Source organism: Taudactylus pleione, unplaced genomic scaffold (genome assembly GCF_031769625.1).
Source record: "Taudactylus pleione unplaced genomic scaffold, aTauple2 ptg001084l, whole genome shotgun sequence".
Taxonomy (NCBI): Eukaryota; Metazoa; Chordata; class Amphibia; order Anura; family Myobatrachidae; genus Taudactylus; species Taudactylus pleione.
This window is the reverse complement of record NW_028285485.1, coordinates 2425891-2438507: the sequence shown is the minus strand read 5'-3', so window position 1 is coordinate 2438507 and position 12617 is coordinate 2425891. Positions and strand designations below refer to the sequence as shown.

The window sequence follows — 12617 nt, the reverse complement described above, 5'->3', positions numbered from 1 at the left end:
GTGCCGGGGGCGTGGCTGCCAGACGGAGGCGTTCCCATGGGAACGCCTACCGTCTGAGCCCGGCCCCACTGACATCAGTAATGATGTCAGTGGGAGTGATTTTGGCTCTGATAGAGCCAAAATCACTCCAGGGCTTGCGGCAGCGAGACCCTACCGCAGGGTCTCGTCGCAAGCCCGATGGTCGCGATGGTCAAAGACCATCGCGACCATCTTTTTGGCCGCTCGCATATGCTGTGGGTGGTCACCCACAGCTATGCGAGCGGCCAGGAGACCGCTCCATTTTCAGGTAGGAGGGCCCTGATTCAGAGCGAGCGCTCTGGTCAGAGTGTTCGGCTCTGAATCAGGCCCTCTATTCCATCACTTGCTTCTCATTGTACTCCATTGCTGTGAGCACCAGCATTTGTAATACACCCCCCCCCCCTCCTCTGGGAGAACTAAAAAATTTAATTTGGCCCCTGAGAATTGCATTACTAGGAAGTGGATGGGATGCACAATGGTGCCCCAGTCTGCTGGGAGTACCTGGCACTCCCCAAACTTTCGGGAGTCTCCAAGACGTTCTGGGTGAGTCGGCTAGTATGGTGTGAGTTACAGCACTTTATCAGTTGTCACTGTGTTACCGTATAGATGAGTACAGGATTTGTCCTTTTCCCAAGGAGGAGTAATGACTTCTAACAGAATGTATGTTGCTCTATGCCATACTGTTGGAATGATATCACTGAGGCGCGCCATGACTGATATTCATCAGGGCCTGATCGCTTTATCCACTTTAATTTTGAAAATTACTTCTATAGACAAAACCCAAGAACTGTGCATCCGCTGCTGAGGAAAAGAAGAGGGGGCACAGTTTTGCATCATTTTGGGATACTGGCAATTCAGATGTTAATCTGCAAACTGCGTCTATAGTCTGATCAGTTCCAGGGAACTGAGGGCCTGATTCAGAACTGAACGCTCTGACCAGAGCGCTCGCTCTGAATCAGGGCCCTCCTACCTCTTTTTGGAGCGTCCTCATGGACGCTCGCATAGCTGTGGGTTACCACCCACAGCTATAGCGAGTGTCCATGATGATGGTCGCGATGGTCTTGACCATCGCGACCATCGGGCTTGCGATGGAGACCCTGCGGTAGGGTCTCGCTGCCGCAAGCCCTGGAGTGATTTTTGGCTCTATCAGAGCCAAAATCACTCCCACGGACATCACTAGTGATGTCAGTGGGGCCGGCTTGAGACGGTAGGCGTTCCCACGGGAACGCCTCCGTCTGGCAGGCACGCCCCCGGCACGCCCACCAAAGGGGGCTTGCTGTCAATCAACATCGACAGCACGCTCCCTTTGGTGCGAGACCCGGAGCGATGGAGAGCCCGTCGCTCTCCGGGTCTCGCGCATGCGCACGACGGAGCTCCCTCCATCGTTTGCATGCGCAGTGGGGGGCATCAGCCCGCTTGCGAGGGTACTGCCGCTCACGAGCAGGTCTGAATGACCCCCTTAGCCTGGTTCTTTTTATCATGTTAAGTGTTGCATTTAGTCGCTGGTTCAGTGATCTGCATGACGTTCTCAGCTCTGGGAGAAATGGAGAGGGGTAGTCGGATCACGCTCTCACTGAGCCAGCATTTATTACGAGGGTTCGGATGGACCAGTTAGTGTCTGTGCTGCGAAGCGTTGTGAGTCGGGACTGTATGAGCTAAATTACCATTGCAGATCAGGATGCTGCTGTTGTCAGGAAGCATGCCAAGCTCGCAGTCTCCCCATTCTCTGTTTTGTCCTACATTATTGGCTGTACATAGCTTCCTGTAACCTTATTAAACACGATTTTATTCCCCCTTCTATTTATGCTTTTTAGCTGTGTCTTCTTACTCCTTGCTCTTAGAGAGTGCGCAAAGCTGCTCTATAAACGTATACTGTGTATTAACCTACAGCTATGGCCAAAAGTTTTGAGAATGACACAAGTATAAGTTTTCCCAAAGTTTGCTGTTTCTGTGTTTTTAGACCTTTTGTCAGATTTTGCTATTGTATACTGAAGTAAAATTACAAGCGTGTTTCCAGATGCCCCAAACAATCTGAAAGGGGATTCGTCAGAAAAAATAACTTTACCCCAGTCCTCAGCAGTCCAAGCCGTGTACCTTTTGCAGAATATCAGTCTGTCCCTGATGTTTTTCGTGGAGAGAAGTGGCTTCTTTGCTGCCCTTCTTGACAGCAGGCCATCCTCCAAAAGTCTTAGGACCTGATTCAGAGCCGCTCGTTAGCGGCAGTACACTCGTTCCGAGCGATGTTCGCACAACTGCGCATGCGTACGGTTTTCATTACGCATGCGCGAACCAGTCAGTGCGTCCAAAAATCGTTTGTACGCTATATAGCGAGTGTCTGCTAATATGAGTGACAGAATGAGGCATATGTGGGTGGTAACAGGGGAAGGTGCTTGAAAACAGGGAGTGGAGATCAGAACGCAGGCGTGCTTAAAGGTCAAAACGGGCGTTTTATGGGTGTGCATAATTAAAACAGCAGCGTCATCGACCACATCAGTTGGGTGTCTTTTAGCCAGAACTGCTCGCAATATAGCGGTTGAAAAAACCAACCCCAAGAATAGCGAGCAGTTCATACGCTGTTCGATGTGCTCGATTAATCTAATAAATAGCGGACATGACGTATGGTGCGAGCGGCCAGGGGGCGTTTTTATCAAATAAACGAGCGTATGTTTTGCTCGCTCGTTCAGACTTAGAGGTGTGAACAGACCGCAATGTGCGTACGGATCATTTGAATAGCCACCCCTTGTTTTTGAACGAACGACCACAAATAGCGAACGGCGCTGAATCAGGGCCTTAGTCCTGTGTAATGCCATTACTAAAGCATCCAGAGACCATTCATGTGTGGGATTGCTTCTCAGCCAAGGGAGTGGGCTCACTCACAATCTTGCCTAAGAACACTGCCATGAATAAAGAATGGTACCAAAACATCCTCCAAGAGTAACTTCTCCCAACCATCCAAGAACAGTTTGGTGATGAACAATGCCTTTTCCAGCATGATGGAGCACCTTGCCATAAGGCAAAAGTGATAACTAAGTGGCTCGAGGAACAAAACATGGAAATTTTGGGTTCATGGCCAGGAAACTCCCCAGACCTTAATCCCATTGAGAACTTGTGGTCAATCCTCAAGAGGCGGGTGGACAAACAAAAACCCACAAATTCTGACAAACTCCAAGCATTGATTAGGCAAGAATGGGCGACCATCAGTCAGCATGTGGCCCAGAAGATGATTGACAGCATGCCAGGGCGAATTCCAGAAGTCCTGAAAAAGAAGGGTCAACACTGCAAATATTGACTTTGTATAAACGTAATGTCATTGTCAATAAAAACCTTTGACATTTATGAAATGTTTATTTTACTTCAGTATGTTAATATGGTATGTTTAGCTGCTGTGGAACTACACGTCCAACGGTGCCCTGACACCGGCTTAGTTTGCCACGCAGCAAAACTGTGGCAGGATATTTTGCGGTGTGTAGTTCCACATCAGCTGGAGTGCATTTTTATATTCGTTAGGTGTATCTTACAGGTCACATCTCTCTCCTGCTCTTGTCTTTTCTCTAGTAAATACTTGATAATGAACATGGGAGAGTAAACAGGTCTAACCAGACTCTGATTGGTCTCCGCCTGGCTTCATATGCACTGACTGATAAAATGGCACTTTAATTACACTGAGTAAGAAAGGAGCCTACCAGCTTGTCTTGTTTGTGAGTGGAGCTGGTCAGATTACTCCACAGCAAGTTTGGGCAACACATGCCTATCCAGATAGGTGTGGAACAACATGTACCAGCGTGCCTGAGCAGAGGCAGGCTAGCTATCCAAACTTCCTTTATAGACAAAGGGGGCGATTCAATTGTTTTCACCCGCGACTGTGACTAACGGGCACCCAAAAGAGCAATTCAATTGTTGCCCCATTCGGGTGTGAATGTCACTGGCGGACACATTTCTGCTCGCACCCTCCTGAGATGGCGAGCAGAAATGTGCGAAAAGTCCTGGTTTTGGGCGCCCAAACTTTTGGGCGAGCTAACCAGGACTTTAGATGGGCTTAGCCGTTTTACGCGGCAATAGCCTGTCTATTTGGGCGCAACATGCGTGAAAAAAAGACATGGGTGTCTAAAAACCATCAAATATCGCCTCCCGATCTCCCATCACTTTAGATGATCGGGCGCAAAAGTCACTCTCTTTGCACGAGCTAAAAAGAGTAATAAAGTATATGTTTACACTAAAGTCTCAGACACACAGAGCGATATTGCGGCCGATCCGACGGATTGGAACTATATCGCCGCTATATCGTTCCGTGTGTGGGCATGATATCGGCCAGTGTGCACTCCCGTGGGGTCGTACGTCGCTCCTCCAGATCTTTCTGTCTGCACAAAAGATCTGGAGTATCGACGTACCATCCCATGCAGCCGTATGCGGGGAGAGGGGAGAGGGGGCGGGCAGCGGATCACTTCGTGTGTTGGGGGTACCGCCCGATATGTTGGCCATGGGATCGGCCGTCGCATCGCTAGGTGCATATTGCACCGTGTATGGGGGCCTTAACTCATAAATACATTATATTTGCATTATAATAATTGGCCAAATATGACCTTTCTGACCATTCCTATCTGTACATTTAGATAGGAATTGCTGTCTGACATGTAGCCGTTCATAGTAAACAATGTACATAATTGACTTGTTAAAAAAATAGGGTCAATTCAATTAGTAGCAATGCAAAATACTTTTTTCGGGAGCGATGTACGGGAAGTTATACACACCCCTAATGCGCAATGTAGGGGCGATGTAGGATGCCTTTGCTGGTGTTAAAGTGCCATCACGATGGCGCAAATGCCTTCCGCGGCATCCCGATTCCTCCCCACCATGATCATGGCTGACAAACATCGCGGTTACTGTATGTTCTGTCTTCGATGGCTATAGCAGCCGGAAGTCATCGAGAATTGACAGCGAGTTGTCTAGTTACAAGACGTACGACATGTAGATACAGTGGGTAAATTCTGCATGTTGGAGAAGCCTTTAGCATATGTATTATGTAGCCTTTTACAGCATGTTTTTGCTGAATCTTTATATTTGGAGACATATGTGTAGGCCATTCCCCTAATGACGTGGAGAATTGCCAAGCGAACAGCCCACCACTAGACCACATACCCAAACTGCTCTACTGTGATGAGAAAATCAAACATTAGCCAGATTAACCGGACGGCTTTGGGAGGAGATTAAGGAGGACAGAACATTGGCGTATAGGTCGGCATTGCTTTCCCCCCAATGCCGTGTGGCAATTGTAAGTTTTGTGTGGGTTTCTGCCAGGTTCTCCAGTTTCCTACTACAGACCAAAAACATTCTTGGTTTGTTTAATGGCTGCTGACCGTATTGACCCTAGTTTGTGTTTTTGTGTGGAAGGGAATTTAGATGAAGTTCCAGTGAGGCCGGGGCTCATGTGATTATTTAAATAGTGCTGTGTAATATAGTAACGCTACACAAATAATGATAATAATCCCAATAATCGTGGCATAAAGACAGAACAATGTGCAGAGTGATTATAGTGGTGCTATGGAAATAAACAATAATAATTATGGCACAATGACACATTTGCACATTTAGTTTCTTTCATTAATAACACCTGGGGTAAATTTACTGAAGTGAGTTTTAAAAGTGATGTTGCCCATAGCAACCAATCAGATTCTAGCTATTCTCTTCTAGAAGGATGCTAGTTAAATGTTAAGTAGAATCTGATTGGTTGCTATGGGCAACATCACTTTTAAAACGCACTTCTAAAAACTCTCACTTTAGTAAATTTACCCCCTGCTGTAGAAGCTAGGTAAAATGGTGCTGCACAATGTAAGCAGTCACTGCTAAATATTTACACTATTAAAGAAAAGAAACCACAAAGGGAAAAGAATATATGAACTACTTAGGCCTTTTATGTGGAGACTTGGCGTCTGATTCAGTTGCATGCACTGCTAATCACAAATTCCCGATTTTAGGGAATCTGCCCATGAACAGGTCCTGCAGACTTGCACGCAGGCCCGCTATGCCTCTGCCTGATTGCGGGGCGTTGCAGGGACGGGCAGCGTTCCCGGAAAAGGGGACGTGTTTCCTCCATTTTCCGGGAGTGGCGAGGCCGGGATCTTCGTCCATAGACGCAGACTTCCTGGCCTCGCAGGTTGACAAGGGATAGCCAGGCTGCGGTAAGCTTCAGCTACCGCAGCCTGACTAAAAGGTCAACCAGCGCGACGGCTGTGACCTCTGTCGCAGTGCTGGGATCGCAGATGCAGGAGGGACGGTTCAGCTTTGCAATTCCATCCTCTGCTGAATCAGGCCCTTGGTTCCTAGGCGGTAAGATACAGCCATGTTGGAAGCTGAAAGAGGCCTATATTCATGTAAAATGTGTTTGTATGCATATATAAAAATTAGTCTGAAACCGATTGTTATTGCGTTCTCAAGCTGCTGACCGACCCTTAAAAGCGCATTTATAATAGAATGAAGAGTTTGTTATGGGCTTGTTCCCAACTTCAGGCCTGATTCTGATTTGGGAGTAAAGCATTAAAGAGCAAGTAACTTTGCACCTGGGCAAAAGCAGGTGGAGCAGATGCTAAATGTGCAGAGATTTAGATCTCTGGGCCTAATTCAGACCCGCTCACGAGCGCCGAGCGCTCGCAAGCGGGTCGATGTTGGCCCAGTGTGCATGCACACGAGGGAGCCGGCTCCATCGTGCGCATGCGCGAGACCGGGTAGTGACGGGCAAGCCATCGCTGTGGGTCTCGCTACAAAGGGGGCGTGCTGTCGATGGTGAGTGACAACACGTCCCCTTTGGTGGGCGTGCCGGGGTGTGGCTGCCCAGACGGAGGCGTTCCCATCGGAACGCCTACCTTCTGGGGCCGGCCCCATTGACATCACAAGTGATGTCAGTGGGAGTGTTCTCGGCTCTGATGAAGCACTCCAGGGCTTGCGGCAACGAGACCCTACCACAAGGGTCTCGTCGCAAGCCCGATGGTTGCGATGGTCTTGACCATCGCGGCCATCTTTTTGGCCGCTCGCTATAGCTGTGGGTGGTCACCCACAGCTATGCGAGCGGCCAGGAGGCTGCTTTAAAAACTAAGAGGGACGGCACTGATTCAGAGCGAGCGCTCTGTCAGAGCGTCCGGCTCTGAATCAGGGCCTCTGTGTCCAAACTCTTATCTAAATCCTACTTACATACATTTAAGGACCCCTTTCCCGGTAGCAGCCGGATAGGACCGGCCGGGGGGCGGGGCCAAACTGTTGCTGTCATTAGGCCCCACCCCTTCACAGGAAAACCCTGTAATTCACGGGTCAGCGAGGAGGGGGTGGGGCTAAATTATGCCACTCCCCCTTCCTACAGACCCGCAAATGTCTCGGGAAATCTCACCATCCTGCCCACTTCACTAGGAAGATCTACCTACTCTTCTGGGAGTGCGGGGGGGGGGGGTTACCTGAAAAATCGGGAGCCTCCCGGGAGAGTAGGCAAGTATTCACTAAATTGCAGTGTAAAACTTAAGCTGCCCAGTATTTGTATTACCCTGCATACAAAATATTAACTGTATTTTCACCTCTTGCATTGTAACATGGTTTGTTCCAGGTGCAAAGTTATTTGTTTTTCTTTTTTTTTTTTTTGCTTTGCTTCCAGCTCAAAATCTGTCCCATTGTGTTTTTTTATTTGTGAATGTTACTTTTAAAATGTAAGAACGCAGAAAAGCTTTTTCTCCTGTGCACGTGAGCTGAGACTCCAACAGATTGGTTACGGTATATGTCCATGTGTTGTACTGTAAAAATACTTGTGAGATTTGAGACAGTGTTGTAATCGGGATGCAGTTTATAGACCGGCGGACTAAATGCCGCTGGTCTATATCCCGATACGAGAAGCCTGACGGTGGACTTCAGATAGGCATCAAAATACTGACTCCTATCTGAATCCCGACGCTGAAACATCGAAGGACAACAGCCCAAACGAGGTAAGTCCGGGGCGTCCTTTGCGTTAGCCGCAGAGGGGGAGTATTAGGGTTAGGCACTCCTAAGGGAGGGTTAGGGGGGGAGAGGGGAGGGTTAGGTTTAGGCACCCCCGGGGGGGACTTAGGGTTAGGCACCACTAAGGGAGGGTTAGGGGCAGAGGGGAAGGGGGAGAGTTAAGTTTAGGCACCCCTAGGGGGAGTATTAGGGTTAGGCACCCCTAAGGGAGGGTTAGGGGGGGAGAGGGGAGGGTTAGGGTACCTACCAGCTGTAGTCTGGATCTCTTGCTGTCGGGCTTCTCGTATCGGGTTTTGAACTGGCGGCTAAACAGCCACTGGTATTACATACTGTTTCCGTTGTAAGTGACCCATTAATACCAAGGAGGTAACATAAGTAGACCTTATAGCTGTATTTTCTGGAGCTGGATATCGCCATGTCTAAGTGCAGTGTTAATTATGCAGTGTTATATACTGATTTCTGTTTTCCTCAGGTACCTTATGAGACGTTGAACAAACGCTTCCGGGCGGCGCAGAAGAACATTGATCGGGAGACGAGCCATGTCACTATGGTGGTGGCCGAGCTGGAGAAGACTCTGAGCAGCTGCAACGCTGTAGACTCTGTAGTCAGCCTCCTGGATGGGGTGGTGGAGAAACTAAGTGTTCTTAAGAGAAAGGTGATTGCTCACTGCAATATAACATAGATATATTATGGCCTGTGTATAGTCCTATATAACATAGATATATTATGGCCTGTGTATAGTCCTATATAACACAGATATATTATGGCTTGTGTATAGTCCTATATAACATAGATATATTATGGCCTGTGTATAGTCCTATATAACATAGATATATTATGGCCTGTGTATAGTCCTATATAACATAGATATATTATGGCTTGTGTATAGTCCTATATAACATAGATATATTATGGCTTGTGTATAGTCCTATATAACATGGATATATTATGGCCTGTGTATAGTCCTATATAACACAGATATATTATGGCTTGTGTAGAGTCCTATATAACATAGATATATTATGGCTTGTGTAGAGTCCTATATAACATAGATATATTATGGCTTGTGTAGAGTCCTATATAACATAGATATATTATGGCCTGTGTATAGTCCTATATAACATAGATTTATTATGGCTTGTGTATAGTCCTATATAACACAGATATATTATGGCCTGTGTATAGTCCTATATAACATAGATTTATTATGGCCTATGTATAGTCCTATATAACACAGATATATTATGGCTTGTGTATAGTCCTATATAACACAGATATATTATGGCCTGTGTATAGTCCTATATAATATTGAACAAAGACTCCTCATTACACACAGGTATACAGCCATGTCCAAAAGTTTTGAGAATGACACAAGTATTGGTTTTCACAAAGATTGCTGCTTTTATATTATGGCCTGTGTATAGTCCTATATAACATAGATATATTATGGCCTGTGTATAGTCCTATATAACACAGATATACTATGGCCAGTGTATAGTCCTATATAACAGATTTATTATGAAGTGTATGTGTGTATAGTCCTATATAACAGATTTATTATGAAGTGTATGTGTGTATAGTCCTATATAACAGATTTATTATGAAGTGTGTGTGTGTATAGTCCTATATAACATAGATATATTATGGCCTTCGTATAGTCCTATATAATACTGAACAAAGACTCCTCATCACACACAATTATACAGCCATGGCCAAAAGTTTTGAGAATGACACAAGTATTGGTTTTCACAAAGTTTGCTTCTTCAGTGTTTTTAGACCTTTTTGTCAGATGTTACTATGGTATACTGAAGTAACATTACAAGCATTTAATAAGTGTGAAAGGCTGTTATTGACAACTACATTAAGTTTATGCCAAGAGTCAATATTTGCAGTGTTGACCCTTCTTTTTCTAGACCTCTGCGATTCGCCCTGGCATGCTGTCAATCAACTTCTAGGCCACATACTGACTGATGGCCACCCATTCTTGCCTAATCAATGCTTGGAGTGTGTCAGAATTTGTGGGTTTGTGTTTGTCCACCCGTCTCCTGAGGATTGACCAATGGGATTAAGGTCTGGGGAGTTTCCTGGCTATGGACTCAAAATTTCGATGTTTTGTTCCCCGAGCCACTTAGTTATCACTTTTCCCTTATGGCAAGGTTCCCCATCATGCTGGAAAAGGCATTGTTCATCACCAACCTGTTCTTGGATGGTTGGGAGAAGTTGCTCTTGGAGGATGGTTTGGTACTATTCTTTATACATGGCTGTGTTATTAGGCACAATTGTGAGTGATCCCACTCCCTTGGCTGAGAAGCAACCCCACACATGAATGGTCTCAGGATGCTTTGCTGTTGGCATCAGCTAATAGATATTTACTCTCAACTCTGGTTTCGGTGTCTTATAAGGTAATGATGGTGGCTTCAGAGACGGAGACCCCCCTCACTATGACACCGTAATGTTGTTCATGCTCTTTATTTAAAAAGTTCATATATTTATTTTTTTTATATTGGGCAAACATTATGAGTGTTATGTATCAGCTGTTGATAGAACAATTCCTGATTTCCTTCCTAATAGAACAAATTAAGTCTGTGAGGGAATTTAGTATATGAACGCAATGGAATGACGTATTTGTGGTATAAGTGGTGGCTGTAAGCGAGGTGCTCGGAGCAGATGATGAAGGATGTGCTAGCATTGGTGATCTAATAACCCCTCTCCTTTCCATACTGGCTTTCCCCAGTATGGATCATTTAGGTCAGGGGTGGCCCACCAGTCAGAGGCAAATAGACAAAAAATGTGTGGAGTCAAGTTGAAGAGCCGATCCCATACGCATGCAAATGGGGCGTGGCCTAGCTGTCAAAAGGCCACGCCCCATTTTTGTGCGCACGCCTGGTATGACATTCACAGGAACATGACCTTGTGTCACAGTGTCACACCCCTGTTTTTAGGCGAGCCCAGCACATGGAAAATACACAATTTGCATAAACTTCCCAATATATTTTTTTCACTGTTGAAGTGAAAGAAAAAGCCAGAGCAACATAGAAGACATTGAAATGGACACGTTCACATAAAATACACAGAAACAAGCCAGATCCACATAATATACATTTAAAATACACATCCACATAAAATACATTTTGAAATCCAGAACCACATAAAATACATTGAGAAAGCCAGTGCCCATTATTCTGTGCCCTCCTGTAGTTGTGCCAATTAAGCAATGCCGCCAGTAGTTGTGGCCCTTATGCAGTGCCCCCAGTAGTTGTGGCCCTTATGCAATGCCCCTAGTAGTTGTGGCCCTTATGCAATGGCCCCAGTAGTTGTGGCCCTTATGCAATGCCCCCACTAGTTGTGGCCCTTATGCAATGCCCCCACTAGTTGTGGCCCTTATGCAATGCCCCCACTAGTTGTGGCCCTTATGCAATGCCCCCACTAGTTGTGGCCCTTATGCAATGCCCCCACTAGTTGTGGCCCTTATGCAATGCCCCCACTAGTTGTGGCCCTTATGCAATGCCCCCACTAGTTGTGGCCCTTATGCAATGCCCCCACTAGTTGTGGCCCTTATGCAATGCCCCCACTAGTTGTGGCCCTTATGCAATACCCCCCCTGTAGCGTGCCCATTATGCAATGCTTCCAGTAGTTGTGCCCTTTCTGCAATGCGCCCTATAGTTGTGCACATTAAGCAATGCCCCCAGTAGTTGTGCACATTAAGCAATGCCCCCAGTAGTTGTGCCCATTATGCAATGCCCCCCAGTATTTGTGCTCCTTAGGCAGCGGCTCTGTATTTGTGCCCCTTATGCAATGCCCCCCAGTATTTAGAAACATAGACTTTGATGGCAGATAAGAACCACTTGGCCCATCTAGTCTGCCCCATTTTAAAAAATATTGTTACCTCAACCCTTATTGATCCTTACTTCTTCTGAAGGTTATCCTTATGTCTATCCCGTGCATGTTTAAATTGCTGTACTGTCTGAGCCTCTACCACCTCTGATGGGAGGCTCTTCCACTTGTCCACTACCCTTTCTAGGAAGTAATTTCTCTTTCATCCACTAGGGGACACTGGAGGTGCTTACGCTGGGGTATAGAGGCCTGGATAACTGGAGCTGGCACTTTAAAATAATCTAGAAGTGTGAAGCTCCTCCCCCTCTATGCCCCATCAGCCCTCTGTTTAGAAAATGTGCCTCATGGAGCTGGTCACATTATGCTGTGCTCCAGCAAATACATTTATTTATTTATTTTTTTATTTAAAAGCATCTGTTACACTCCTATAGGTACCCTTCGCCACCTATCTAAAAGGTGGGGTCCGGGTACCTGGCGCCCTGGTGTTTTAGCAAACACCAGGAAGGAGTGCACAGGGCTCATTACAAGAGCTTCTGACAGCTCCTTATCGCCACAGCTAAGTCTTCACACAAGAAGAGAAGACTGCTGACCTGCCAGAGAGAGACTACAGGGGACACGCAGTGAGTAACAAGCTGCGCATCCCCCGGCTCCTGCCCCGCTGCCCAGCGCTAACACAGCATGCTGCGCTGTGTTTGTGTGTGCATAGCACAGTTAAACAGCGCTACACCTGTGCGCTGTGTAAGGGAAGCCCGCTGTCGGCGCTGCCCTGTGCTGTCTAGGGGAAGCTGTGTGTA

The 12617-nt window shown here is 46.6% G+C and overlaps 1 protein-coding gene across 1 annotated transcript in view; it reads left to right on the top strand.

Moving 5' to 3' along the window:
• MAEA (macrophage erythroblast attacher, E3 ubiquitin ligase) overlaps window positions 1-12617 on the top strand; it is a 93835-nt gene that overhangs the window by 14748 nt on the left and 66470 nt on the right. The window contains exon 2 of the mRNA XM_088461641.1: window positions 8462-8644. Coding sequence (XP_088317767.1) covers window positions 8462-8644 — 183 coding nt within the window. The remainder of the gene's footprint in view (window positions 1-8461; window positions 8645-12617) is intronic.